This window comes from Pygoscelis adeliae, unplaced genomic scaffold (assembly GCF_000699105.1).
Source record: "Pygoscelis adeliae isolate BGI_AS28 unplaced genomic scaffold, ASM69910v1 Scaffold100, whole genome shotgun sequence".
NCBI classification, from domain to species: Eukaryota; Metazoa; Chordata; class Aves; order Sphenisciformes; family Spheniscidae; genus Pygoscelis; species Pygoscelis adeliae.
In genome coordinates this window covers 3,564,307-3,587,652 of record NW_008824034.1, presented here as the reverse complement: position 1 = coordinate 3,587,652, position 23,346 = coordinate 3,564,307, and the positions used below count along the sequence as shown (strand labels likewise).

At 46.0% G+C, this 23,346-nt stretch overlaps 1 protein-coding gene across 1 annotated transcript in view; it reads left to right on the top strand.

Moving 5' to 3' along the window:
• Positions 1-14,568, top strand: part of MAMLD1 (mastermind-like domain containing 1) — a 51,846-nt gene extending 37,278 nt beyond the window's left edge. The window contains 4 exon segments of the mRNA XM_009331406.1: positions 10,319-10,465; positions 11,994-12,075; positions 12,364-12,636; positions 12,639-14,568. Coding sequence (XP_009329681.1) covers positions 10,319-10,465; positions 11,994-12,075; positions 12,364-12,636; positions 12,639-13,360 — 1,224 coding nt within the window. The 3' untranslated portion in view covers positions 13,361-14,568.
• The last annotated feature ends 8,778 nt before the right edge of the window (positions 14,569-23,346 follow it).

Below are 23,346 nucleotides of genomic sequence, written 5' to 3'. Positions count from 1 at the left end.
CAAAATGTTCAAAGGCACATGTTTCCTAGACTCCTATTATCTTAAGTGACAGAGGGACCAAAATCCCACAGAATTTCAGGGAAACGTTGGCTGACTTGAGAAGATGGTATTTGGAGGCACTTGGATGGTTTTTTCATCGTGGATGAATTTTGAATGAAAACTATCTCCTGCCGTGTAAATGAAAGAGAAGGATATATAATGGGGATGGAAGGAGGCAGAAGCCAGGGATGCAGGAGAGGATGTGGAGTGAAGCAGGACTGTTCCCACTGCAGTAAAAGCTCTCACAATAAGAAATCAGGCAGGACTTGCAAGAAGATCCTAGGATCCTCACCCATACCTACTCAGCCAGACTCTTCTCCTTTTTCTTACCTGTCAAAACATAGGGCTGACTTCTAGCACGCAGCCCTCTACACAGCTCCCAGCTGGGCACCGAGGGATTCTCCAGGTGCGGCGATGTCTGTAGTTGTTGCAGCTGCTTCTTTTGCTGGCACGTAAGGGGTGAGTCATGGGATCACGGGGCGTGTGGCCGGGACATGCTGCGCTCCACTGGTCTGTGCAGCCAGGATAGAGGCCCTAGGGGACCATTACGAGTTGGTGTAGTTTAGTGCTGTTCTGAGATGCAACCAGCTGTGGCCGGAGCTGGAGGAGAGATGCAGAGAGGAGGACATGACAAAATCTCGTATGCGGAGTGAAGCAGAAAAAGCCCTTCCACCTCTCGCCGGTGAGCAGCATGGAGCGCAGTTCTGCTGCAGGTCTTTGGGGTCATAACCCGAGGGCATGGCAGAGGCAGCGTTTCAGGAGGCTGAAGACCTAACCTCCACGCTGCCCCGGGAACTGGTCCTCATCCTTCTACTCAGGGACTAACTTTAATTCCTTTTGGGGGGAAGCTGAGACAGAGGGAGAAATGAAGTGACTTGTCCATAGTCACCTGAAGAAACTATGTGTAATGGAACTGGAAACTGAACCTGGTCATGTGAGCCCGAGTCCATATTACCGGCTTTTATCCTGTGACTCAGTCACGAAACAAACTCACCATTCAAGATCATCTTCTTTAGAGGTGGCTTGGGAGTTCACCTTCAATGATCCCATTTTCTACGTCTCCTTCTGACAAATTGCATGCTCACAATCTCATGAGCTAACCCTCCACTGTGTGTCCAAAGGGACACTTGCTTGTGCAAGTAAACTCATCGGAGGCTGGTGTGCCTATCTGCACAGCATACATGCAGGTGTGTTTGCAAACAGACCTCTATGATGTGCACATCTTTATGTCTAGGACTACTGGAGCTATTAAAGGCACACAGGTAAAAACTCTCACACCGTTATTTGTGAGCCAGATGGCTGCATACAGCAGAGCGTATCTCAGAATCCACTACATCAGCCCAGTAGTGAATTTTCCAGGTGCCAAAAGATACGCGCCTTGAGTTGGAGATGAGAGCTGGGACCTTCAGTCTGCTGTTGCCAGCATCTGCAGCCGGAGATCGGGGGGGAGACTGACCCCCAGAGCTACTGCTGATTATTCTCAATCACTCAGTTATTCCCTGTTGCTTTATGATTGTGCTAATGAAGACTCTCAAATAAAATTACCCTGCTTTTTTTTTTTGGTTGGTTTGGTTTGGTTTTGCCATAATCCGGAGCAGCAGTCTCTGCTTTGGAGAAGATGCTCCAGAATTTATGGCAAGTCAAATCTGAGCTGAGTAGAAATTCCATGTTCCGTTTTCCTTGGCTTTAGCTTGGAACGTTGTGTGATGCGTCTGAAAATCCTCCCTTACTGGTCTATTGATTTCGATGAATGAACTCACATACACCTAGTAATGTTTTATTATCACTCACCCACCATAGGGTATATAGCAGCTGGTAATTTTTGTGCATTGACTGCATTTTTTTTCTGCTTGATGGAAAACAGAGTCGCTCCAAGCATATGCTAATGCTGAATGGGGGGGTCCCAACTTCTGACCCATAGCTAATATCCTACAAGTCACATGAAGCTACCAAGGATTCTTGAGCTGGAGTTCGAAATGCTTATGTTATCAGCAAATAAACACCATTAATTGCTTCTAATATGTCATGCAGTGGTTAAATGACAAGATCCTTATTAATATGCGTGTATATCAGCCTTTTCAGTGTGTGTGAGGGGGAGTATGAAGTGGTAAAATTACTTAAAATTAGTGGGGAATATTTACAGGAAGGCATAAAGAACTGTCAGTTGAGGAAAGCAGCATTTTATGTTCTTGTCCCAGATGACCTTGCTCCAAGGACAAATCAGAGCTTGATGAAATGAAGCTGCAGATGGCTAGTGATCTCAACTCTGTAATAATGAAATGACACAAGAAAAAAATGAGACATCTACAGTTTGTAAATACAATCTGAATGGAAGGGGAAAAAAGGAATTTTTAAGGGGAGATTGAGTTGACTTGGTTACAGCAGTTCAGCTTCGGGTGTTTTAATAATAATTTCCATTTAAAAAAATAATGGAATCGCTCCTCGTTCCCCATACTCAAGGTCACCTTAATACATTTTTCTTTATTAACATGTCACTATCTTGGTTTTAAAAATTTGATCATGAGGACTACCTAGTCACAGCCTACTTTGTATCCATTATTTTAGCATACTATTTATCACTGCATTTTGTTTTGTAAGTTGCGGTGGTGATTTTTGGCACCTGATTGGGTAGATGATCTGATACAACCATTTTAGGTGTTTGAATAGTTTCATCTGTTAGGAAAGAGTAAGCTTGTGAGAAGTTTAATACTGAAAAAGTGATGTGATACTTTGTGCCAGAGCGTGCTTTGTTTGTGCACTTACATGAGAAGTCAGGAGTATATACTGTTGGGTTTTGCATGTGGGCAGGTTTTCATGCAAAGGTCTTCTCAGAAGCGGTTAGGCAGCCAACTGCTATTGAAAGTTAACAAGACTTGGGCATCTGCCTCTGCAAACTGAACCTTTGCATGAAAAGGAAAAAGAAATTCATGGAAACATTAACTTAGAGAAATCAAGGGATTTGCAAATCTCTGTGATCCAGACCACCTCGCTGCAGGTCGCAGAGCTTTTCAGGAATGGGCAGGTAGAGAGCTGATTTCTCCCATTAGCTCAAGATTTCCTGACTTTCACTTCGTTAGAGTGAAATCTTCACTTTTTTTGGATCAGATTTTTTTCTGCTCTCCCTAATACATAAATTCACCAGCCAGTCATTGCGTTTCTCTGTAGCAGCTTCTGACGGGTGTTGAGTTAACCCCAGCTCCTTTTGAATCTCATCGACACCTCTGAGAGCATGCCTTGACATAACACAAGGATTACTTGAGTCAAACCACTTTATAGATACGAGATGTTGTAGTTTGTCATCACAGCTAGCGCAACCTTGTAGAGACAGGCAGAAGGACTACCAGCCGAAATTGGGTGAGATAAATACAGTTTTAGATTATCTCATTGAATTTATAGGCAAGCTGCCCTCCATGGGAACGAGAGCGTGGTGTCAAGGGTTGGAGAATCATGATAGCTGTACAAGCCAAATATAAATATTTTGTTCTTTGCAGAGAATTCAATTTTGGATCTTGACTATATGTTGTACGGACAGGTACAAAACACCCATCTCTGCATCTTTGGGTGTATACACATAAAAACAGTAAGAGATACAGTTTATGTTAAAGTATGGTGGTACAAAGACTGGTGGGGATGAGTCCAGCCCTAGAGCGTTGCACTCAGGTGGAGGAAAAGTGTGTTAACACTGCCAGTACCCAGGTCCCATTGCCATCAGGGGTCTGGCAGAGCCTCCGTGGGTCTCTAGTCCTCCTGAACGGTTTACCTTTCACTCGGGCTGGTGGAGCAAAGCTGTTCTCTGGGCTGCCTTCACCCATGGCCTGGGAGTTTGGCTGGGCCAAAGGATCTATTTGCAGGGGAGCTGCTGTTGCTGGAGTCTTGATCATGCCTCCTTACAAGCACCGCAGTCCCTGGGAGGTTGTGTGTGTCTGTGATATGCCAGCTCTCCGATCCGTGTTGTGCCTCAGGCTCTTGGCTGCTCCCTAAGCCATTTCCCATGTTCTTTCTAACAACATGGTGCTGGTAACAGCATCACAGCTTGATTTCAACTTGCCTACTAAAGGATGCATTTTCATCTAAGAGAAGAATCACTGTTGCAATAATTCACTCTGAATTTTCTGTCTTTCTGTTGCTCTTGCTCTGATTGCTGCTGCTCGTCAACGGCATGTTTTGATGGATGAAACCAGCTCTGAAAATATTGGTAGAGTCTTTGCACAAAAACTTTAACTAATGCAATTAATTTTTTTTAAGAGGGGAAGTGGACTCAGTTTCCACCTTATTAAAATTTTGGGTCCATTTTTAGAAGCACTTGGGATACTTTGATGGGGTTTGGTTTGGTTTTGAACAGCATGCGGTATAAGAGCAGCTATAGGGAAATCAGTGTTTCATCTGCTTTGCTTGAAGGGAGGACATCCTGATACAATTGCTAGCCAGGTGTGGTGATCTTGTCATTGCTCCTAGCGAAGAAGGAGGACTACCTTTGAAGGACGCTGCGCATGCTCGTGCCGTATGAAAACAAAGAAAAACTTAAAAGAACTTTTTTTTAAAACAAAACCGTATACCTGTGGATCAGTTACAGTCTTCAAACAAAGCCTTTTCCTGACTGACAGCCCCCAAGATAAGCTTAGAAACTTGAGTCTGGTAGTATTCCACATGCTTGTATATCAAGTAAATGGGTGAAAGATGGGTAAAAAAAAGATCCACTGAGCTGCACAGTTTGTTTTATCAATGTTCATACATTGTGTTAAAACAAACACGCAAACAAACAAAAGGCTTTGGAGCATTTCTGAACTGAAAGGCTGTTTTATCTTGAAGAGCATCTCTGAATTGTGAGCAGAATAGAGGAGAGAAAAAAGACAGAAAACTTCCAAAGAGCAAATGGAGAGTTTTGTTAAAGGCAAGAAGCAGAGGCAAGAAGCATACGTAACCCCTGACTTCTGCGTGAAGCAAATGATCACGGCATCTCACAGACCTCACACTCGAGTGGGCTGACACGATCGTTCTGCCAAACCATGACCCTGGATTTTGTTTGCTTTGTTTGTATGCATTGGCCAAACAGATTCACCATCTTAGTATCTACTTGGATTAACAGCTGTGGAGGCAATGATCCTCCTTTGTAAAGGTGGCATCAAGGTTTTCTACGGGGCCACACAAGGTTACTAGACACTGGGAGTCTATGTGTGGCTTCTCTGTAGATCTAAACATGAAACTCTTACAACCATGAAATTCCTGGGGTGGGGCAACTTTAATATTATTAGTGTTTTAATTGCTTAGGTTGTAGTATTTTTAGAGTTGTTGTGCCTAGGAGTCTTAGTCCTGGACTTTACAGCAAAGCACTGCCCAGGCATGAAAGCCCCACCAAGGAGATGCAGTGCACCTACTAGACAGGAGACGATGCACTGGCAGGCAGGCGGGAGCACAGGGAAACGCTGAGGCATTAGTTTGAAACTAGGATTTGCATTTCGTCAGTCAAGTACAGAACTCCCCGTACGTAACAGATGTTCTTAAAATACAGAACAAAACTCAGTTAATGAAACTTCACCCCACCCCTAGAGAACAGCTGTACCTGCTGTGAATATGGATCCACCTAGAGTCCCCGGCCGAGCAGCCAGGGCCTCGGAGCGGATCAGTGGCACAGGCTCCTGTCAAGTCCTGTAGCCATGTTTTTCCTATTTTTTTTTTTTTTAACTGTGTGATGTCTCGGTAAATACTTCAAACTAAGTTATCTTTGGTTACAAAAAAAAAACCTGGTGGAAAAAACAGCTTGTCCCTTTCTTGTATTTACAGCAAACATCTACCCTGAGCGGCCCATTTCCTTTGGTCTTGTCCTTTTATGCTGGGGTGCTGTGGCTCATCTCAACAACCCTTCTGTTTTAAGCTCTGTAATTACTGGGTTCAGCTGGATGCCCCATTGAAAGTGGAGGGAATATTTCTCAAATGATCAGTGCCTTTTGAAATGGAAGAAACTTTTAAAATGCAGGTACTATATGCATTTTTAATTAGACACGTTTCCGTTCTTCCACTGCTGCTAATGCTTTCAGTTAGGAAGTGCAGTTCTTCCCCAACTGCAAATATCTACTGAAATTTGCAAAGCTGCCTGTCTCTCTCTCTCTCAGTAACCTTGCTGTGACCTGGTTATCTGCTAGAACCACAAAGAATTCAGTCTCTAATTAGTCCATCTGTTAACTATTGAAATTCATGGCTTAGTTTTATTGTCTGGGTCTGTAACATAATGCTGAATGGTCTCACCTGGCAGCTTATTTCTTATAAAGCAAATGTGCCTTTCCAAGAGCCATTTTGGTGCAGATAACTGTCTTTTCAGCATTGGACAAATGACTCTGTCTAGCAGCCTGCAGTCCCCTTCATGCCCTCACTGAAATAAATCGTACATCTCCAATAGCTGTGGGCTTAAGTCAATACAATTTAACATGTACATTTCTTTGTTATATTCTTTGGAGTTACACCGTAAGAGCAGATGGGAAAGTTTAATAATGATAAATGAGTTTAGTGTTTTCACATAGTCCTAAAAAACAATGAATGCTCTTTATTAAAGATTAGAGGGATTTTTACATATTTGCCAAAAAGCGATTAAAGCTCTAGCTCAGATCCTCAGAAAGCCTTGCTTTTAAATTCTTTTTGGACTGTTTGTTAATGAGGATTCAGAGGAATTAGGGGCCATAAATTTCTTCATTCTCGCTTAAGTGAAGCCACAAAGTGATTACTGGATATATAACTAAGTGCTGAGAACTGGAGTTTATCAACTGCGTTCACACAGAACAATTCATCTCCACGCTTATTTACTGCAGTTGTGCATCTCGTATGTAATCAGATGATGGAGCTGGGCAGGTTGAGCTCATCAGTGGATTTTTAGAAGGATGTAGATTCATAAATATACGTGGTAGGTCTCAGTGGGACTGTTTGCACACTTTGCATTAAGCGTGTGCCCGAATGTTTTGTTGGACCAGCCCCACGCTCAGTACAGTTGGACGCAGTAGTCTGCGGATGCGTTTGCCCAGCCTGAACAGCCGGCCATTGTGCACCGGCTGGGCGGCTGGGAGGGACTGGTTTCACTGGGCTGCGCGGCAGCTTTTGCAATTACAGTCAGTGGCTGAATATGGACACAAACAGTACACGTTCTGCAAATCTGGAACCTGATTCTTTCCACCTTGCTCTAGAAACCAGTGCATGAGATACTAAGTCAAAACCATGAAGCTAGCCCCGGTGCCTTTTTGAACAGAAATTGCCACATTGGAAAGCCCTGGGAGTGCTGCAGGAGCTCCGGACCTGCTGTGCGGCAGTTTGCCTAGCAACAGAAACACATGCTCTCAAACACATGCTCTCCAGTTCCAGGTCTGCGTGGCGTGCCGTTCGGTTAGGGATTCTGCCCATTTGATGTTTTAATATGAGTTTTTGGAGGGGAAAATGGCAAAAAACCTGATACCTACATGCAAACACATTGTTTTAAAAGTTGAAGGATAAGAATCCCCTGTAGCCATCTGATTCCTCCAGTGTAGCTTACAGCTGGCTCAGCCGCATGACCCTTTGGGTGTGAACACCCACTTCCATCGTTCCCAACTTCGACGTTAGAATCCTCCTCTCCTTGCTGTCTTCCTGGATTTTAAAATGGGATAGTCCAAACTACAGACAAGTTAAGATTATGGCTTGTTTGGCTTGGCCTTACTATGGGAAGGAAAGTGATTTTTCTTGGGGAGTGATGAAAAGGAAAAATGTTTAAAGTTCATTAACCTTTGGTACAGATAGCAGTGTCCTTTAGACTACCTCCAGAGCTATTCTTAGTCATGAGGTTTAAGTGGTTATTTTTTATTGTAAGGGAATACAGTAGTTCCCACTAGTGGTGAAAAGAGAGAACTTTCTCCTTTTCTTTTTTTTTCTTTTTTGGCTTAACCTAAACGTGAACTGTAGGACGCGAGATTTTGAATTCATTCCTTGTCTTCCCGTCTATGCTATTTTGTCCTAATTTCCCCAAAAGCAAAATTTATATCTATAGATTGTTTCTTTACTGGCTAATTAAGTGTTATCCAACTTTGCTCTGAAAAACTCAGCAACCCATTCTGTGTATTTGCAAATGAACTGCGCTGATTGTCATTATTGCTATAGGGTGCCTGCAGAAAGTCCCATATAATTAAGCTGTTGTACCGCCACAGCACAAGAGCCGCAATTAGTAATGTGATTTACACTTCTTTACCATTAATAATATGGAAAAATCAACATTATTTTCTTGATGATGCTTAGGAGAAATTAGAATGAGGTGGACATGATTAGGAAAAGAGACTTTAATGTTATGACTTGTTAATGCAATAGCCCTGAGCAAGACATCAGAATGATTGTCCTTGCACTAAACTCATTTGCTTCAGTAAGCACAGACCCTCTGCACGCAACAAGACAAGTTTGGAGGAAATTGGATAGATGGCAGGGACTTTGGTGGTATGAACATTTCAGTGTCTTTCATGTGCAGAGTACACAAACTGAATCCCTGCACTTTCAAATATTCCCCTAGAGGCAATCTGCATTATTCAAAGCTTAACTATGGCTGCAGAATCCTGTCTGACATGAAAGCAGAGTGCTAGCTTTACATGAACTTTCATATTTACATCTGTAGTAAATCATATTTACTTTTTTCCTCCCCTCCCTCTTTTTCTGTGGGAGAGAGGGAGTAAAATGGGTAGGAGGGAAGGGGGAGGAGGAGAGATGTCCAGCAGAATTGTAAGCAAAGCACCAGTAATAAAGTCTAGTCTTATGAGACTGCCCATGAATAGGAATGATAATGAGAGCAGTGATGAGCTGCAGGTTTGTGTCTTTTAGTAAATTATCTAGCAGGCATTTACATTTCATCAATTGTGCTTTTGCATAATAGACCGAAGTGCTACAACAGAAGGAGGCACCATAAAAATGAGTAATTTCAGTGACCTTCTTGGTAATCGCTCTTACAAAGAATATCTTGGAAGGAGTTGGGTGATTCCTCATGGTGAAGCTGCTGTGGAAAGTCGCCCCAGGCCCGAGAAGCTTGCCTGGTGACAAATGCCTTCCAAGGCTTTCTTCTGGCCCCTCTGAAACATGGCTCGTATCCTGTTTTCTCCATCTGAGCATGCTTCTAATTGTCAGATGTCAAAAGGCAACAACCATTTTCTTCTTGCTTATCTCCTGATAACATTGATTCTCAAACAAAGGATGTGGGCTTCCATTCTGAAAACAAAGGAAGCATGGCCCAGCTAAGGATGCTGGATATAATATACATACTTCTCCCTGCCAATAATAACAAAACATCATAAATAATGTAGAAGCTGGATGTGAAAATGGTGAAAGGGGAATACACTGCTACTGCTGTTCCTAGGTACAGCACTTAAAGAATCTTGTCCTCAGTGAGGCCTTGACTTCTTACCTCATTTTTCTCTTGTGTTTCCCTGACTACCTGCCAGCTCCTAAGATATTTAGACTTCAGTATTTTTTTAATTCTTTTTCCCTTTTGGGTTGTGTCTGCATCGTGTTCTTGTGAATTTTTTTTTTTTTTCTCCCCACAATGCTCTTTCTTTGGAGGCAAGTCCTCAGCTGGTGAAAGTCAACTCAAATCTTTCATTGAGGACTTAACAGTGAGGCCAGTTTGCACCAGCCAGGAATCAGACCCACTGCATTACTGATTTGTGCCCGGCCATGACCTGACCCTGCGTTTTCGCATGTTCTCCTCTCCTTTCACAATTAGCTCCCCTCGTTTGTCCAATCATGGAACCCACAAGAACCACTTCAATCCCAGGCCCACATCTCCCCCATCTTTCCAGGGCCCTGGTCTGATGGCACCTTTTCCCCTCTTCTGCCTTTAGTTTGCTGTTTTCTTTTACTGTAGGCTTCTCCTTTATATCCAGTTGCCAAATCCTACCCCGATGCAACTTTTCTTTCCTTATGTCTTTCAGTGTAACAGTTGGGGAACTGGTGGGAAATGTGACGCTTTACTCACATCCCTTCTGCCAGCCAGGCAGCCGTGTGACTCCAGTAATGGTAGTGAATCAGTCCTGTAGCCTTGGGCTAGTCAAAAAGAATTTTGGATTAACCTTTTGCTTCTTTCCCTTGTTCTTGTGCTGATCCTCAGAAATCAGAGCAGTCCCCTGCCCCTCGCTGTCCTCACCGTCACATGCAGGTCCATATGAATCCACAAGGTGTTTTGGCCTTGGGACGGGCAAAGACCAGAGAGAGGGCATCAGCAGAGAGGATAAGGGCTTCTGTTGTTATCTCCCTGATGAGATTAATTTTCTTTTTTCGTCTTTCTTGGCAGGATCAAAATGCTGGAATTGTTGCCAGACTTCAGGAGCCGGGCTCCATCCCAAGCGGAGGCTCTGTGCCGGCACCAGCCACGGTGAATGGGTACACGATGAGGAACCATTTACTGAAGCAGCAAATAATGAAACGACAGCTGATGCAGGTACGATGCTGAGTGCCTCTGTGGGTTCCTGTGCTGTCCACCTCACTGGGAAGGACAGGACTAACTGGAATGGGGAAATCACCAGTCAGCAAACACTAAGGAGTGACCCTGGAATTGCTGGGTTGAGTCAGACTAGGGCTGTGGTGAGTCCAGGATGTTATGCCCAAGGGAGGCCAGGGCCAAGTGCTGCACAGCAAGTCCGAGTGCAGATCTGCCCACTCGTATGCAAGGGAAGGATTCAGTCACCTCCATATCATTGCCGTCATCCTTGGTCAGCCGCAGAGTTGGGAGGGAAGATGCAGCGAAGGGAGGCTTGGAGAGTGAGTCAGCCCCAGGAGAGATGTTCTCCGTGCTTGCCTTTCTCTCTGGTTCCCTGGGGATTTACCAGTCCAGATGTTAGACTCCATTTTGTCCTGGACTTGCTGATCTCTCTAGCAACAGAAGTCCCGATACGAGGTTTGTAACATGCTGAGTGAAGGAGCAGAAGGAGCAGGGACTGGGGAATCCCACAGACGAGTCGGGTGAGGCAGCATTGAACATGTGCCTCTGGCTTTCTGAGTGTGCTGCTGGATTTGGGTCAAGGAGGCTCATTTCTTTGGATGGGAAATGAGATGAGAAGTAGCTCAGTAAAACCCTCAGCCGAGTACTGTCCTGCTCATTGACCAAACTCCCTTTCAAAACCAACTCTGCCTCCTTGTCATCAGTTGGCTTCAAGCTTATCTGTGCTGCTCTAACACAGCGGGAGTTCAGCCAGGCCTCAGTTTCCACTGTCCACAAAGAGTTCCCCGGCTCACAGCTGCTGTCCACAGCAGGGATGCGAGTGTGGTGGCAGGTTCTGGGGTTAAATGGTGGGAGATGCAAATCCGGTCACTTGGAGAAAGCCAGCAATGCCTTGTTCAGGGAGCACCTGCTAAGGATCCCTGGCTTCCTGTGGCTCACTCCTATGTTCTGGTTAGAAGTGGCAACCAGCACAAAGGGTGATGGTACACACGAGCAGAGCCATCCTTCAGACAGGGTAATGGCCACCAGCCATTACCTGTTTGTCAATGTGTCCCTGCAATGCTGCCACAGCTTCTGTTCACTAATAGACTTTTGGACAGCTTTTGTCCCCGGATCTGGTACTTCAGAGAATATGTATGTCCAGATAGTCAGCACGAGAGGCACTGAGGAGACGCCAGGATTCCCGCAGCCTCCGGCTGTGCTGCACTTCACTGATAAGCTGGTGAACACGAGGGTCTCCATGTTCATCCAGCTCCCCTTGGGCCTTGGGCTGCCAGCACAGCATCTGCTGAAGGCTGCGCTTCCTAATGCTGGGCTGTTGTCAGGACACCTTCGCAAGAAGGGGCATGGGAGCAGTTAAGATCTGGTCTGAAATGAACTGTCTGGGCCAAGTCTCGTCGGGGGGGGGGTGGTGGTGGTGGTTACGGGAGAGGTTGTTAATGATGATAGTGGCTACACTTCAAGTGTCTGCTGCTATTCTTGTTTGTCAAGAGACTGCAACTTGACTATTATGTCCCTTGTTTTCCAGGAAAAGCAGAGACAAAACATGCTGGGAGTAACATCTGAGCAGAGGAGTCTGTTTGCGGCTCAGCAGATAAATCAGTTTCAAGGTAAGGAGGGAAACAGCGTGCTATGAAAAGCCTCGAGGAGCCAGGGCCTGGGGTCTGATTAAATACAGGGCGCTTAATGATTCTCTGCCCTGAAATAAAAGCATTTCACATTTTATCACATATCATGAGATCACCCATTTCCTTATTGCTCCAGTAATAACTCTGTTACAAAGAACACAGAGGAGAGGCCCATGTAATGAAAAAGGACGGAGCAGCAGCCTTCCAAGGCTCTGCCATGTTTCCAGGGTGAATGTGCGCTCACCAGCTAACGTGTCTCTCTGTACGCAGCTGTGCAGCAGCCCATTCCCGCTGACTGCAGCCAGGTGATGCCAGCTCCTCCGCCCAACCACCGCATGCTGCCGTCTAACCCAGCTATGCTCCAGAGCACCTTGGGCTCTGGCATGGCCCCAGCCACCGCCAGCCAGAGCAGCGGGACGATGGTGATGATTCCACACAACCCTGGCAAGCAGCAGGGGATTTTTCCGCCTAATTCTGACTTTAACATCCCGCTGCGGCCAAGCCAGAACTCACTGGGCATGAACTCGGGGTGCCAAACAGTACATATATGCCGATGGCAGGCTTCAGTTCTGGTTCCTTAGCAAATCACTCTGCAACTCAGCAACACTTGCGGCAGCCGAGTATGCCAAGAATCCCTAACGTCTACCCCAACTCATCTGCCCAGATGTGGACGCCGACCGCTGTGCCAAGAATGCCAAATCAAAGCCAAATGGATACCAGCATGCAGCAGTTCTCCGGTAACACTCTCTTCTCCAAACAGAACGTGAGACCAAGCGCACCGGGTCAGCAGTTCTCCCAGCAGGCTGTAGTGCCGCCGAATCAGATCGCTCCCGGCGTCCAGGTCAGACAGATGCAAAAACTGAGCATGGGGCAGTCTGGCCAGAGCTTGAGCTCAATGAGTAATCAGAACTTGAGACACAATTTAACCAGAGGACCGTTGCCAGCTATGAATGTTATGAAATCAATGCCACAAGGAGTGTCCAGTTTTAACCAGCTCAATCCTGCCTCGGGCCTTGGCCCACCAAGCTACCCTTCCACGGGCCAGCCGCCCGATGCCTTCAACAGGATGAGCGCCGCCGCCGAGCTGCCGCAATATGACTTTGTGTCCCAGCACAGCAATTCGATCATGCCTGCAAACTGCAGTGACACTGACTTCCTCGACTCCCTCATGAAGAACAGCAGCAGCAACGACGAAGAGTGGTTGAACAATCTGACAATGATAGACGACATTTTGGGACAGCACGCTCAAAGCTCCGGACATGTTTAGCTCGGAGAGAAGCAGTCTCATTGTAAATAGCATACGTAATGGCTTTTGAACATAACAGACAACCCATGAAAGCCACCGCCTCTTTCAGTACAGAATGAATAGACTCAGCCAATTCTTTGCCTGCATCGAAGTTTAATATTGGCAGTTTTTCAGATGACTGTATATATTTGAATATTTTGTAAATTATGTTTTCCTAAACCTTAAATGTAGAAGTATTTATACTTCTTTGCTGGACTGTTTGTAAATAAATCTATAGCATAACTTGGTTTTATTATAGGGATTTCATTATACCTTGTTATAAATATGCAAATAATATTGTTAGTTTCAGTAATACTGTGTATTACAGCATAAAATACTTATGTTTTTGACATAACTTAACACATGAACTGGGGGTGTCATTGCAACCAGACTAAGCAGAAATCAGATGTGGCATCTGTTCTCCCATATCAAGAGGAAAGATTGAAAAGTTGCATTAAAAAAAAATGAAATCCATAAAAGGAGCTGCTGATTCTTCCCTCGTAGCTCAGTCTTGCAGCCCGATTCTGGTATGTAGGTCCCACCCGGGCTCCCAGTGCATTCAGGGATCTGCCCGCAGAGATCCATTTGCAAGATCCTGGGCACGTTCTCAACTTGATACACTCCAGTAGGTCGATCTGACACCGACAACGCGTCGTCCGTTGTCCTGCAGCGAGTGTGTGCTTGTGATGTTACAGCTGCTGACAGGCGTGTGTGTGCGTGTGTGTCTGGGCATCGCAGGCAGGCGAGGCGCTGCGCTGCCTGAAGTGGGTTACACTGGAGAGGAGGCGCTGGGCAGGCACTGCCCAGCCTCCCTGGCGACTGTACCCTGCAGCGAAAAGGTAGCTCTGGTTTGCGCACCTCTGCCATGTATATTTGTAGTGTACAGGTGATTTGTTCCTGGTTTTAAGGCTTTTCATAATTTCTGTTTTAATGTGAGACTTTTTTCAGGGGAAAAGTCTATAAACATTAATAGTTAATTTTTGATGTTTTTCTGTCAGCTACTATTGTCCTATGTATATTTAAGAGTCTGTTTATAAAAGATTCACTGTACTGTAAACTTCTTAAAATGTTCATACTTTGTGTAATCATATTTTAATAGTCACGTCATACTTCGCAATACATTTGTAATATAACGTCAGCTTCAAGCACAGAATGTTTTTTTTCTTCATACCATAATAAACTGCCAGGGGAAAATTGCATATACTTTATGTGCTCATTTCTCAGCTACAACGTTTCGTACCTGCAGATATTTGCATTAATTTGATTTGTCCAGGATGCTACAACGTCAATCTAATAACATGAACAAATGCGTGTGTGCTGTTAGTAGAAGAAATGGGCTAGATGAAGAATTGAAGCGGGCTTTAATTTTATTTTAAGATGGGATTTCTTAGGCCCGCTCTCCTTTTCCAGTGTAATTATAGGTGAACGTGAAATTCATCTCTGTTGGTTTTTTTTTTTTTACATAGCACCATGTTTATTTAAGTGACAGTTCTTGTTTCTAAACACCCATAGGAGTTGGCCCATCAGAAAATAAAGCCGTGCCCAGCGTGAGGCAGTGAGGAGGGCTGGGGGGCCGCGGCGCAGTCCCACCTTGCTCGTTCAGTGATGCCGGCGAGGGCGGTGGCGGGTACGGCATGTCACTGCTTTGACACAGAAATCGTCTGACAGGAGAGCTGGTGCCTGCCCTGGGGGAGGCGAGGCTGGGGTAGGAAGAAACAGGAAAATTTTAGCAATCTTAAATAAATGCACAAATAGAATCTGTAGCTAAAATTGCCTCGTTTAAACAGAGCCAGACGCCGCCCCAGCTTCCTGGGGCTGGTGGAGAAAATGTGTCGGTGCCGCCCTTTGTCCTGGGCACACTGTGGGCACGGCAAGCCTGAGGAAATCTCCTGGGGGGGATCTCCCTCAAAGTGGTCCATTGCTGGAGGGAGGGGTTTGGCAAGGTTGTCCCCACCCTGGAGTGCGTCCTTCTTGAAGACTTTTCACCAGAGCCGGATGGCAGAAGACAGCTCCTGAGGTCAAAAATGAGAGGGGACAGTCAGGGTTTAAAGCAGGCAGGTACAAGCTCTGCTGCCAGTGCTCAGGTGGGCAGGAGAGCTCTCCCAAGCACAACCACCCCAGGCCTTGTCAGAGATCTGTGTGGCTTCGTGATGGCAAAGGTAGGTCCTCACGGTGCAAGAGGCTCCAAGGGGAATGACCCCCAACCGGCTTGATCTCGAGAATGGCACATACTTGCGTGAAACCAGGGCGAGGAGGAAAGAAGCCAGTTTTTACAGCGAAGGAAATCAGCCCCACCAAACAATTGCCCAAAACAGGCTGTAAAACTCGGCAAGTGTCTGAATGAGACAGAAATGCCGACTTGCCTCCAGACAGCAGAGAGGGGGAGAAATGCCTCTGAGTGTGTCTGTGGCGAGGACAAAGGTGAGTTTGTTTGGCTGTGAAGACTGGCACCGTTTCAGCAGCTTTTCTGTTGTGAGCTGTGTCCTGCCAGGGAGCAGCGCTGGCTGCGGCCGGGCCTTTGCTGCCCTATGGAGCAGCGGGTCTGACCACAGGTCTGGGAGCCAGCAACGCCTGACCCCCGCCAGGTTAGCAGCACGGCAGTCACAGATGGCAGAGAAGGCTACTGCCCACACGCTCTTCTTTAGGATATTAATAAACATAATAAAATGCCCTCTTTTCATTCTTCATTTTGTTCGCGTCAATGCACCTTTCAGCTTTTCAGTTCTGCGGGATTTGGGTTACAAATACTGGGGGGGATGTCTTCAAAAGCCAAGTGTTTCCAACAGAATTTACAGAAAACAGTTTATTTTGCACCTGTGTTGTGTACCCACTTGTTTTCACTCTTGGTTTTTTGTCTAGCTTTTGAGCTGGTAGAGCTCTTCACCCTTCTGTATCCCAGCTCCTCATGTGTCGAGAGGGAATGATGATCCTTCCTTGCCACAGAGGTGCTGTGAGGAGTCAGGACTGTATCAAGCTTGGAAGAAGAACAGGACTAAGTATTATTATTCTCTTGCTGTCTCTGGTTGTACTTGTAACTCCTGATTCTTAAACATATCTTTGGGAGGTTGGCACATAACCGCAATGGCCAGTGCTCTGCTTGGGGCTGCTGCCTCTGCCTTTGGTCCGCAGGAAACTGAACTGGGGCTGGAGCACAAAGCGCAGGGACAGGCAGGGTGAAGGCATGATGACCCTGGGGTAACGCTTCAGCAACTGGAGCACTAGCACTGCAGTTCTGGTTGGTGTCAGGCTGTAACAGGTAATGCCTCCATCACAATAAATTGCCTGTTTTGTTCTGCAAAAAATACCTTTGTCTGTGCTTTGCCTTCCCCTTTTCTTCTCTCTGTTTAAAGTGTGAAAATGCCTGAAGTCTGATCCTGCCTTTGCTTGCATGGTCTGTATCACTAAGGTGAATAGTTACAACTAGTGAGGGAGTAAGACTAAATACGTCTGCACAGTTCTCCCATTGCATTTACTGGAGGAGCAGATCACACCACAAGGCGTACACAGACTTACGCCACGAGCCAAATTCTGCTGCCTTGCAGGCAGCGTAAACATGGAATAGGTCTCCTGAAGGCAGTGGTGTAGCACGGGACTTACACAAGCATAAATAAGAGCAGCATCTGGTGCTGTGGAAGTGCAAAATGAATTTGGATTTCTAAAATAGTTACAAGGAACGATGTGTCTGACAGCACTTGCTGTTGAAAGCTATCATTTATTTCCCAAACAAGTTACGTCACCAGACTGCCCTCATAATTATGGCCATGAAAACAGAGGCAAGGCAGTAAGGTTTTTCCTCTTGGATTCTAAAATAACATCAGATGCCTATAAAGGCCAGAATTTCCAAAGACTTGAGCTCACTAAAAGCCTGTCTGTCTGAAAGGTTAGTGGCATAGGTAAGTCGGACTTAATATGGAAAAATTCTCTTTGTGGATTGTATTAAAGCAGCCCGTTTTTTACAAAGGCAAAACAGAAAAACACACTCACTCCTATCAGAAAGCATTCAGGGAGCGCCTAGGAGTAGGTGTCATGGGAGCCTGGATCAGGCAATTTCCCCGGGAAGCCTAGCCCTGACTTATGCAGAACCTGAGCTCTACTGCTCGGTGGCTCTCCAGGATTGATTACATGTCTTTCTTAAGAAGCTTTCAACAAAGGAAGCTGCACTGATGTTGAAGTGTAAGGTCAAGTTCTCCTCTTGTGTAGGATGTTGTAAATCAGGAGCTATTACACTGCCTGCAGCAGGGTAACCCCTGATTTACACCAGCCTGGGAGCAGGAGCCAGCACCTGGCGAGAGGCTGGCACTTGCCTCGTGGTCCTGCCCTGACGGCCCCGTGCTGCAGGAGAGGCACTGCAGATGTGCAGGGTGGCCCCGGGAGAGGACCGCTGGCACCTGGCTGCAGGGCAGGCAAGGACGAGGGAAGGCGTGAGGGCGAGCGGCCGGCCACTGCGCTGGCTCTACCTCCTGTCCTGCCACGTGTCTGCACTGAAGGGCAGGTGGCACGCGCTCCCAGGGGGACACTTGGCCCTGGCACATCTGCCCAGCCATCTATTCAGGCTGAGCTCAGGTTTTGGTGCTTAATGCCAAATTAATGCCTGTTTCACCTTCTATTCCCTGCTGTATATATAGCAAATTTAAAAAAAAAGAAAAGAGTCTGGAAGAGAGTGAGGTGTTTTAAATACCAATAAGGGTCTCTCCTGGGCAAGCTAAAACACAAGTACTGGTTGGCAGCTGCAGGAGTTACTGAGAACTTAAGACTCTCCGGCTGGTCAAGGGGCCTCCTGTGTACAATCCTGCATAAAACCGGGGAAAGGCACCTTATTAAAGCAGCCACGCTGAAACCAGTAGAGCTATAGTTAATCACAGCCATTTTCTTTGCTCCCTCCCCACTCACTTGATGGTTTTGTAGCACTGCGCAGAACAAATATGCTGTTTTATACACGTCTTGATCCGTTTCCCATTACGCAGCAGGTCTGGGACTTGGCTTTCATCCTCGCTCTGCCTGAGGCAGCCATTTGCTCACGCTGTCTGCGTTGGGCTGCGTGTGTTGGTGTTGGGCTGTGTGTGTTGGTGTCGGGCTGTGTGTGTTGGGCTGTTTGCATTGGGCTGTGTGCGCTCTGTGTAGCCAAGCACACATGACCATGCATGTGGTGGGGACACGGAGCCCAATTTCTTTGCTTTCCTGAGCTCAGGAAGTAGAGACAGTTGGATTTTTTTTCTTTTTCTTGAGGTTGGCATGACAGTGGTCTGGGTTGCATCACGGCTATGTGTCAATTAAAACAACCCATAGCTACAGCAATGACTTGTCCCCACAGCCCAAAGGGCCCTTTGCTGTGCGACTGAACCCTGCTGCAGGTCTCACGTGTGTCAGAAACAGAAACCACTGAGGAAGCTCCTGGGTGTTGTGCATCATGTGGTTTTTGTCCTCATCAAGGTTTATGATGCTGCAATTTAATGTCTCAGATTTGAATAATTTGGTTGGAGAAGAAAAAAGAAATGTCATTTTAAGCTCAAAGTCAGATTTGTATCAAAAAAGGACATTTTAATTGTTCTGGCGTTGTCTTAATCCCTTTTCAAGGAGCGAAAGGACCCGAGTGCTGACCCTGCTTGGTTTCACGTCCTGGAGCTGTGCTGTGTTTGATGAATGGCTGGGACAGACAGACCCGGGGCAGTGGCAGGGGGTGGTGAGACTGGCCTATTTTCACTCCCTGAGGGGAAGCCAGCCTGAAGCTATAAAGTTGTGAAATCTCTTTTTTTCTTTGCTAATACAGAGCTGTGCTTGACTCCATCCAGCTGCAGAAACATGCTTTGTTTCAAGTTTACAGACTGCTCCTTGTCAGCCCTGCTGGCTTTGTATGGCAGCCGGGGAAACAGAATTACCTGGCAGACCAGGACCTGTGTTCCTTTCCTCCTTTCCTCTTCTCAGCCCATAAATTATTATTCTCTTTCACCTATTAGCTGGCTACACTATTTACCTAAGCGGCTCCCATTAACCCCCTGTTTGAGCCTCACAATCTTTTAATAAATATATATATTTTCCTGTGCCCCTTCAGGATAGTTGATGATGTCCATTAACAGTGGGAGACCATGAGGCACAAAAGGCTCAGGACTCGAATCCCAAAGATATTTAAGTGCCTAATGAGGCAGGCAGACCAGTAGGATATTTCAAGTGTAGCTAAGCAGGAGTGGCAGCCACGTCTCGCGGCCAGTGGGTTGTATTACCGTCAGTTGCTGTGCACAAGTTTGGACTTTGTTTTGCAGATCTGGGAGGATAAGCTGGTTGTTTCTGTATGGCCTGTTGTGGGCAAAATGGGACCGTGAGTCAGGCCCCTTGGTGTCTTAATTTTCCAACCTCAAAAGCCAGTTGGCTCATCCTGGCGGGGGGAGTGCATGCAGCCCGGCAGGTAGGCAGTGGAGGATGAGCCACCGATTTCACCTATCTTCTGTGCAAGCTCTTTGCTTTACTCAGCACCTTGTTCCCAGCTCTGGGACGCGGCACACCTCGCCCTGCCAGAGGAGCTGGGCTCACGGTGAAAATGTGAGTGGTTCACTCTTTTTGGCCAATATCCGTGCCAACAAACTCTTTGAAAGTGCCACTTGTGCATCTTGAAGAGCAGGTGGAGTCCTACTTCTGCTTCAAACCTACAGATCTCAACTCTGCTAAGGTTTTTGGCTTATGACCTGTGTTTGAAATTATGTAGTAGTATCCCATGGTAAATGACACTAATGCAGCAAATACCTAGACAGCTAGCAGGGGAAAGAGGGCCTGTGGGGATCGAGCAGGAGACAAGGGACAGATCTGAGTTCTGATCCATCTCCAGAGGAAGCAGGAGGTGCCCGTTCACAGCGGGGATGACAGATAGGGGTTCAGATGGGGAGCAGCCTGGCTTTAGCCTCAGTGCTGCAGAGCTCCTCCCATGTGGGCTGGGGGACTGTTGCTGCTCCAGGTAGCAGGGTACAGCGTTACCACGCTAATGCTGGCCGTGGCCACATTGCCAAAGTGGGACTGTTGTGAATGTAACATCGCCTGGGGCAAACCTGAAATGAAGGATGGAGGGAGAGGGAGGGAAAGGGGGTGCACAAATGCGCTGGAGACCGATTTCATGGCTATGACTTCACTTACAGCCTCAAGTGACCCCTCTGCACAGGGATGACCTTTCCCCAAATCCTGTGGCACGGTCACCTCCCCCAGAGCCTGCGCTCGGACCAGAACATGTGGAAATGTGATAGTGTCTCTTTGTTAGTGGAGAGCTGGGACTGCGGTTGGGTGGGTTTGCACAGCCGATTTGCCATGGGATACTCCTTTGCCGCTCTGCAGAGCCCTTTCCTTCTTCTGGGGAGGCGTTCTGGCCCAGTGGTGTGCTCGTCACTGTAAATCAGAGGCTGCTAGCATCCCAGCCAAGCTCTGCACCTCAGTTTACCTACCCATAAAATTGAGATAGTCCCTCTTCCACAGAGATAGTTTGAGGGATAATTGGTTAACACTGATAAAGTGCTTGGAGCAGCTAGGACTGTAAAAGTGCCAAGTATTATTATTAGTCCCATGTCTTTGCTTTACTGCATCAACCAGATCAAAGAGGCTCCTGGTACCGTAGCAGCCTCCTGCAGCACCCGCTCCCCACACAGCACAGGCCACGCAAAGCAGATTAGCCTACAGCTGGCCTTTTCAGGACAAAAGCAGCAGTTCCCGCTGCCTGCGGCGGGTGACTGAGTATCCAAAGAAAAGTTTAAACTAAATACTTGTAAATGCTTGGCTGCAACAGGCTGAGTTTTGCTGCTTGAGTGACTGAGAACCCAATCCCTTGCTGAAAAGGGAAATGAGGTTTTACACCAATGAATTTCAGGCGACGCTCTCAATCTACCTGGAAAATTAGTGTTTTGTTGGTGTCTCACAATTTGTGTGGGCAATTGTGCATTTGTAATTATCTGCAGCAACTCAGAGATCGAGTTCATGCTGTTCAGCTACATGAGTACTCCAAGAGGGTATCTGCTTTTGGATTCGCAATGCAGCTTTAATGTGTTACTTGACCATTTTTTCCCTGAACAGTGGAAGTGATTTCTTACAGATCTGGCATTTATAGCTGTTCTGACTTTTTAACTAAGGTATGCTTTTTTGGTTTCTGTTTGGGTTTTGGGTTTTTTTTTAATATCTCCTCACATACCTATACATTTCCTTTGTTTTCTTCACATAGTCCTTCACACATATGACAATAACCTGTGGACTGCCAGGTCTGGCTGTAAAGCATTGCTGATGGGAATCCAAGGCTGTAAGAAGTGAACTGGTGAGTATTTGAATAGTGACCCCCTTCTCCCTGGCTGTCTACTCTGTGAAACTTAATTATCTTGAGACACCTCGTGTATTTTGAATTTGGTACAATTAACCAACAGTTCAAAATCATCTAGTGGGGGGGTGCCCAGGCACACACAGAAATGATTGCATCAGACTCATTCTTGGAGGAAACTAGCTAGAAGTGAGTTGTGATATGACTACAGCATTCAACAGAGAGGAGCCAAACGTTATTTACTAGAGGTAGCAAAAGGTGATTGCATCCTGGAATGGTTACCAGTGCGTAAGCCAGAAAACATGCCCACATTCCCAGCTGCTATGCCAAAAGCTAACATGCTAAGCCATGTGTAGATCTACCATCACAGGCACATTCTTTTCCAGCACTCTCTAACTCATGGTGATATGTAACTGCTTCACCATCTTACCAACAGTTTCAGCTTGCGGAAATCTCCATGATTGACTGGTTTAGAAGCTCAGACGCCTGACACCTCTTGAGCTTCTTATGGATGGCTAATATACCCAAGAGTGTAGCAAGACACCACCTGCAACTGTGCTTGGCCTGGCATGAAATCAGACAGGGAGGCTCTTTTCATCTTCTTGCACCTTGAGGTCTGATCCTAGAATAATGTTTCATTTTAATTGTTTGTCAGTAGGTAATTTTATTCCTGGTGTCAGCATCCACAATAAGCATGAAAAGAGTTCTGCCTCTGGCTGTGGCAGTAATGATAGCTGTAGTACCTCTCGTCCACATCCTCAAATCATCCTCAAACTTAAACTGTGAGCTATTCTAGAGAGCAAATACATTCTTTGTGTATTTTATGCAGTGCCCAACACAATGAGGCCCTGGTCTCTAGACGCTACCATAATACTACTAATAAATAATAACTCAACACTGAGATTAACACTGCCACACAGAGACTTTCTGATTTGGTACATTAACTTCTTATTCTTTTCATGCTGTGAATGTAAGCGGTAGCTGGAGATACAAAGTGCTGTGAAGATTACTGTAAGTACTCTGATCTTCTGAACCCTGAACGGAGGTCGCTGTTGTATAATAAATTGCATTAAAATATAAATGAAAAGAAATCATGTACAATTTTTCCAGCAAGAATTATTCACAAGAAGCTTCATGGAAGAAACGACTGCATTAGCTCCAATAAAAGACATTATTTCTTTCAGGTGGCTGCTTGAAGCTTTGCTAATTGTCTGAAGAAACCTGTATCAGCATCTGATGTGATATTCAGGGCTTCTGAAGACCCCACTTGTCTCAGTGGTTTTGCAGAGCTGAGAGGGGTTTTGTTTCACTCATTAGATCAACTAAAGAAATTCTGCTTCATAATAAAAAGATTTTCTCCTACTCTCCAGAGTGCAAAGATTAGCCAGGCTAGCTGATCCACAGCAGCATGGCTCTTTCAGTCCCATGGGAATGATCCCTGGTCCCACAGGAGTTAAGAGAAAAACCTTCACTGACTGCTGCAATGGAGATTCCTGCTAACACCATGAATGCCAGTTGTTTTTAATCCTGCCAGTAAATGGCAATTTTCTCTAACAATGGGAAAGAAAATTGCATTGAAACCCAGTTTCTCTTCTCCCCACCATGACATATTTAGGCGAACTGATTATGGTGGTGGGTTTTCTTTTTTATTATAAGGAATAACACCTTAGAATAACAAGATTAGATGCAT